Here is a 6,761-nt window from a genome sequence, read left to right as displayed (position 1 = left end):
TTGGTATTACCTCATTATCATTCTTGTGTCAGAAGTTATGGGTAAAATGGTCACTAGTGGAAAAATGCAGAAGGGCTGCGCTGAAAATGGCCTATAGGGCTGCGCTTTTTGACAGCAACCCTTTTAATAGCAGCCCTTCACTTCACAAGGAAGGGCTGCGCTTTTTACTAAAAAGCACAGCCCTTCTAAGCTTAAAGGGTTGCGCCTTCTGGACTAGCGCAACCCTTCTAAGCTTGAACGGATGCTGGCTCCAGGAGCCATGCTACTATGAAGGGATGCGCTAGTTGGAACTAGCGCAACTCTTTTTCTTAGAAGGGCTGCGCTAGTTGAAACTAGCGTAGCCCTTCACTGAATATGTTTTTTTTTTCCTGCTCCTGCTCCTGCACACAGCAGCCCACCCACCCTTGCCCACCCCTCCCACCCTCACACCAACCCCTGCCCACCCCTCCCACCCTCACACCAACCCCTGCCCACCCCTCCCACCCTCACACCCTCCACTACCCACCCTCACACCCTCCCAGCCCACCCCCACTGCCCACACTCACTGCACCCACCCCCCACCCCCACTGCCCACCCCTAGCCCCCACCCCCACTGCCCCCCTCCCGGCCCCCACCCCCCACTGCCCCCCTTCCCAGCCCCCACCCCCACTGCCCCCTTCCCAGCACCCACCCCCACTGTCCCACTGCACCCACCCCCAGCCCCCAGCCACACCCCAGCAGCCCCCACCACCCCACCCCCACCCAAAACCTCCCTTGGACAAAAAAAAAAAAATTGCAAATTGCAATACGATAATATATGACAAGTGGAGAAAGGTAATAATTAACTTCAAATATATTTAATAATGTAAAAAGTGTACATAGGATTGATAGAAACTAGTACATTCGAGCTAAATCTCATCCTATGCAAGCATCGGTAATGTGGGACGCCAACTTATCCCGAACTTCATCAATTTCTTCTTTGGTGAAGTTCCTCAAACGTGGTGTGGAATTCGCATAAACCATGCAAAACAACCAAGGAATAAACACATATATAAGAATTCAATCATTTTACCGTAGTTAGTACTTCTAAAAATGACATATACCTTCCGAAAATTCAATCAAAATCAAATGCAAGCCTAAAAGTCTACACACTAGTTATAATATATTTCATATAATCATGTTTAAAGAAAATTTGGGGTTAAATGATTTGATAAGTACATTTTGGGAGCGAAAAGGCCAAAATAGGCCGGAAATGGCCTTTTCGTTCCCGAAATGCAACCAACAATAAATGGAAGCCTAAGAATCTACATACTAGTTATATTATGCCTCATATAATCATGTTCAAAGAGAATTTGGGGTTAAATCACTTCATAAGTACATTTTGGGAGCGAAAAGGCCAAAATAGGCCAAAATAGGCCGGAAATGGCCTTTTCGTTCCCGAAATGCAACCAACAACATATGCAAGCCTAATAATCTACATAGTAGTTATATTATGCCTCATATAATCATGTTCAAAGAAAATTTGGGGTTAAATCACTTGATCAGTACATTTTGGGAGCGAAAAGGCCAAAATAGGCCGGAAATGGCCTTTTCGTTGCCGAAATGCAACAAACAACATATGCAAGCCTAAGAATCTACATAATAGTTATATTATGCCTCATATAATCATGTTCAAAGAGAATTTGTGGTTAAATCACTTCATAACTACATTTTGGGAGCGAAAAGGCCAAAATAGGCCGAAAATACAACAAACAACAATTGGAAACCTAAAAGTTACATACCTTTCAAAGATCACCAACATCTTTGCAATGGTTGACGATATCGAGCATGAACCTCATGCATAATACCCACACGGACGTCCACCTACTTGTACCGGACACTAAAATTCACCAAAGATGCAATAAATGACATGTTAGATGTGTATTATGTGTTTCTATAAAAGGATGCAAAAAATTACTCATGTTACCTCGACTAAATGCCAAATAGGAGGTTTTGGTTGTCGAAGTCCAGATGCAATAACCCCCTTCATCACACTACATCAATACATTATTATAAGATTAGATGTAATTTTAATATTAATAAGTGTGCATATATTGAGTTTCGATTAGGCTACCTATTTAACAATGATCTGACTAGTAAGGACCGTATTGTTTCTTTACGCAAAGAATCATAGTGGTAGACTTCGTTACGTGACAAACATATTGCAATCAGTGTCCAATGGTTCCTACAACAATAAAAATGTTATTATTATCGTAGAACAACTAATAGGTCAATTCAATTAAAGTAATAAGTGATTTTAAGAAGCATACGATTCAATGTAAGGAAAAAGAATGATCTTATATCCAAGACGAGAACATGCTTGCAAAGAATCCTTGAGATATTCTTTCACCTCCTTTTGGTTTTGTACGCAACTGTGATCTCGTACTAAGCTTGGACATAACCAACCAAACATTGGCTCACGAGATGGCCTCAAATCATTGTATAATAGCCTGAGAAATCATATTGATTACAATAAAACTTACTTATTATGGAAGTTATTAGTTGGATTGAATACTACTTCATTAAGGCATATATGTATATTTTAATTTATATACTAATAAAGTATTACCTCATGAATGTTTGTATCATGGAAACATTCAACTCTTTCTCAAGTAAAAATTCTTTAATATCAACCTTAGAAATGAAGGTCGATGAATCCTCAAAGTAGTGGAATTGGTGGCGCGACAACTTAATCTCAATCGATCATTGCTTCATCGTCTACATCGCTAGCGCACTCATGTAGCCAAAAGCACGGTTGAGTAAGGCCTTAGAAACATTTACTTTCTCCACTTGGGCACGTCGGCCTTCCTGATCTCCGTAATGAGTGGAGACTTTGCCGTAGAAACATTTACTTTCTCCACTTGGGCACGTCGGCCTTCCTGATGTGAAGCTACCTTCTTTCCCTTCCTGTCGGCCTTCCCCGAACCCTAGTAATTAGTTAAATTAAAAGATATTACTGACAATCATATATAGGAACTATAAAAGAAAACTATGTATATAACTTATGTTAATCATTGTACCTGATCTGATAACCGCACCAATGCACGCGGCCATAAAACATAACTGCCAAGGGCATCAGTCACTGAGTGTACACCAACTTCTGCATTCGGCAGCGGAAGAGGTAAACCTTCGAAACCGGGCACGATGTCTGAAACGCTGACCACATAGTGAATATCAGCGACTGGCTGGTTGTGCAATCGTACCCGGTCCCTAGGGGGCTGTGCAGAGCCATAAGCAACGACAATGAAACTGCCATGACCATCTCCTTGAGCTAATAGCTCACATGGTGTCTCTTCCTTTAAAAAAAAAAAAAAAACTCTATTCATAGTTAGTCTATGAAACAACATATTTAAGAACAATAGTTGGGATTTAAATGATTACCGTGAACTCCGGATCTGGATGAGGCTGCGTAGGAAAAGGCTGCGTAGGAACACTGCCCTGCGAGAAAGCACCAAAAGTCGGTAAGCCCATCTGCGCCAAAATGGCGTTGAAATTCTGAGTCATCTTCGCTCTGAGCTCCTCCCGAATCTGGGCTTTCATAGCCTCCACATCTATGGAAGCTGCTAAATTGACACTGGAGGCACTGGATTTTGACGTAGAGGTGTACTGATCACCATACACCTTTCTCACCCCGAGGCGGACACCTCCTACGCCCCTCACACGTCCATATTGGTCCCGTCCCAGAGTCTCGTGTAAGGCATCAACTTGTCCTCTAGGAGTGAACTCACTAGTTGCCTCCTTTTCCTTCAAGCCAATCTGCATAAGGATAAGAGAGAAATACTCGTGAGCGCACAAGTATATTATTATGTATACCTTATCAAGAAATTATAATATGTACTTACAATGGCATTAGCTATCGGTTTTGTTCCGGGATCAGGTATGACTCTCTGTCCCTTTGCATCAACCCCATGCATGGAACACCACCAATCGAGCATTCTATATGGTTGCCGAGGCTGTGAAACTGTCGTCGTAGAGGTAGTGCCCGATGCCATGGTCGACGCAATCGTGGGGTAATGGCTATACATCCACGATTCTCTCGCCTGACCATACGACTGAGAACCCAGATGGTGATAGTACTTCCTCACTTTTGCATTCGCGCTATTTTTCTCACGAGATGCCTGAAACACACAAATATAAACAAAGATTAGATATGGTGTTATACAATAATATTGGATCTAAAAGTATTAAATCTTAGCTAGTAAAATATTCTTACAACAGCTTCCGGGGTTGTTTTTTGTGCAACAAATGCCTGCCACTCCTCAGGTGTGATATGCCTCCATATCTGATATGGAAACTTGGAGGGCGCCTCAAATGATGTGTCCGGTGAAGCCTCAGACAAAGAATGTGTTGCTCCCCCGTAGATGTTCTTCTTCTTTGTACCCCCGACTTTTCTCCGCTTCGTGATCCACCCCAGCACTAGCTTGGCCTTGAATTCTCGGAACCTCTGGGAAACCGCGGATAGAAACACATTCTTCTTGGCTTCATCATTTGCAATATGGAATTGATTCTACAAAAAACGCATTTCACAAATTAGTAAATATTACATAGTATATTTAACTAAAGTGTTAAGATTCTAAACGTTATTGTACGTGAAGCTTACCATAGTATCTTCCAAAATCATCTTCTTCAAAGACTCGGGCACCTCTTTCCATGAGTGGAGAACGGAGAGCTTATGCATGTAAATCCCAACTTGCATGGCATACTTTTGACGCCATTTTCCACAAGGTTGCCCCAAATGATCTTACTTAAAGTCATTAAGGTGGGTTTCCCTAGTGACTTTGTAGGTCCCCTTCCTTTCCTCTTTTTCGTCTCCAAGTTCTTACTTGGCCTTTGTAAACCTTTTTCTTCACGGCGAGCCTTAACCAATTGCCGTCGTTCCTTTTCGTAATCGAAACGCTCATCCTCGGTAGTGTGTTCCGCACTTGTATCCGTATGCACCACTGCCATGTCCCTGAAATTGTACAAACATACGCATTAATTAAAAAAAACACATTTAGGGCGGGAGGGGGCTGGGCAGCAGGGAGGGGGGCAGCAGGGAGGGGGTGTGCAGGGAGGGGGCAGCAGTGGGGAGGGGGGCAGTAATGGGGAGGTGGGCAGGGGGAGGGAGGTGGGCTGTGCAGGGCAGGGGAGGGGGCAGCAGGGGGAGGGGCAGGAGAGGGAGGGGGTGCAGCAGGGGAGGGGCAGCAGGGGGGAGGGGGAGGGGGTGCAGCAGGGGAAGGGGGGCAGTGGGAGGGTGGGGGAAGGGTGCAATGGGAGCGAATAGGCCAAAATAGGCCGGAAATGGCCTTTTCGTTCCCGAAATGCAACCAACAACAAATTTGTTGACCCTTGAGTTTTGAAGATGACCTAACCACAAAAGACATAGTATATTTTATTTATGTTGTTGCAAGGTAATTCATGCTCGAGCAAAGAGAATACTTGATTGAAGATTAAAACGGAGAATTAATCAAGATCGAAGTAAAGATGTTCGAGAGATGAATAATCTAGCATGGAATGAAGATTAGAATACATTAGGGTGTATTTATTATCTTCATGTTAAGGTTGCGTAAAAGCTTAATTAAGTTCGTGGTGAATTCTCAAAGGAACTTGGTTCTGTTCCCATGAAAGGAACAGACCTGGCACTATAGGAACAAGGTTAGGGAACAAGACTTAAAACTGATTTAGGAACACCTAAGAGTCTCTAAAGTTGTGCGCCTAACTCTAAGTGTGCGCCCAATATATTTGTTAGAGTTTTTAGGGTTGTTTTAACCAAGATCCACTATTTTAGGAATTTAGTTTAAGTTTATTAGGAAAAGATTTTAAAAATATTTTCTGATTTTAATTTAACCGATTTTCAAATCTTATCTTTTTATCTTTTATCTTTTATATTTTATTTAAAAGATTTTGTTTTCAAAAATAATATCTTTCCGGTTTTTAAAATGTTTCGGTTTTAAAAATATAAAACTGTTTTTCCATTTTTATTAAAGATATTTTGAAAAAGATAATATTCCTAAAAACTAGCTAAAGTATTTAATTTAATTATTTCCTACTGCTACACGATTTATGTAGTTAGTGGATTTAGTGGCTTCGTTAATTATCCTCCAAGTATTTAATTAAATTAAACGAGTTTAATTATTCTTCAAGTTTTGTAAAACCACGTAATGTGTTACTGCTTCCCTTATGAAGTGAAGTAGTGGATTAGTGGGTTATTTATTTGACATAGAATATTTAATTTATTTAATTAATTAATTAAAATCATGGAGATCATGTGATAATGGTTTAATTAGTGGAGAACATGTCTTGTCTTAATTGTCTATAAATAGGCGCCTAATTCATTTGAACAAAGTGTGTCTGACTTAGCTAATTTGTTTTAAGTTATCTAAAAGTATCAGTGCCTTTTCCTAAGAGAATTCATACTTACATTAATCGAGTTTATTACTCCTCCATTGTTTTACAAAGTGTATTTTTGAGAAAAGGGTTTGAGTGAACTCTTGTAAGTGTGAGAAGCTTTGAGTGAAGCAAGAGAAAGAGAAAGAGTAAGGAACTTCGAGTGAAGTTTGAGAGGAACATCAGTTGGGGGAACTGTCTTTGGGAACTTGAATTCAGTGACTTAAGTTGAGAATTGAGAGAAAAGTAATAGGTTGTAATCAGAGTTGTTTTGGCCTATTATAGTGGAAAGTTGTTTAAAATCCCTTGTGGTCGAGGTTGTTTCTTCCTACTAGGCCTAGGAAGTTTTTCCTCGCTAAATCTCTCGTGTTCCCATT

At 41.1% G+C, this 6,761-nt stretch overlaps 1 protein-coding gene across 1 annotated transcript; it reads right to left on the bottom strand.

The window, feature by feature from the left end:
- Nucleotides 1-765: 765 nt before the first annotated feature.
- Nucleotides 766-2,471, bottom strand: LOC130592030 (uncharacterized). The gene is made up of 4 exons (XM_057396066.1): nucleotides 2,289-2,471; nucleotides 2,093-2,203; nucleotides 1,946-2,012; nucleotides 766-1,858 (listed from the first exon to the last, which is right to left on the bottom strand). The coding sequence occupies exons 1-4, from the start codon at nucleotides 2,429-2,431 to the stop codon at nucleotides 1,814-1,816; spliced, it is 366 nt and encodes a 121-aa protein (XP_057252049.1). The 5' UTR covers nucleotides 2,432-2,471; the 3' UTR covers nucleotides 766-1,813.
- Nucleotides 2,472-6,761: the final 4,290 nt, after the last annotated feature.

This window comes from Beta vulgaris, chromosome 6, assembly GCF_026745355.1.
Source record: "Beta vulgaris subsp. vulgaris cultivar EL10 chromosome 6, EL10.2, whole genome shotgun sequence".
In the NCBI taxonomy this organism is placed as follows: Eukaryota; Viridiplantae; Streptophyta; class Magnoliopsida; order Caryophyllales; family Amaranthaceae; genus Beta; species Beta vulgaris.
This window is presented reverse-complemented; position numbering and strand designations above follow the sequence as displayed.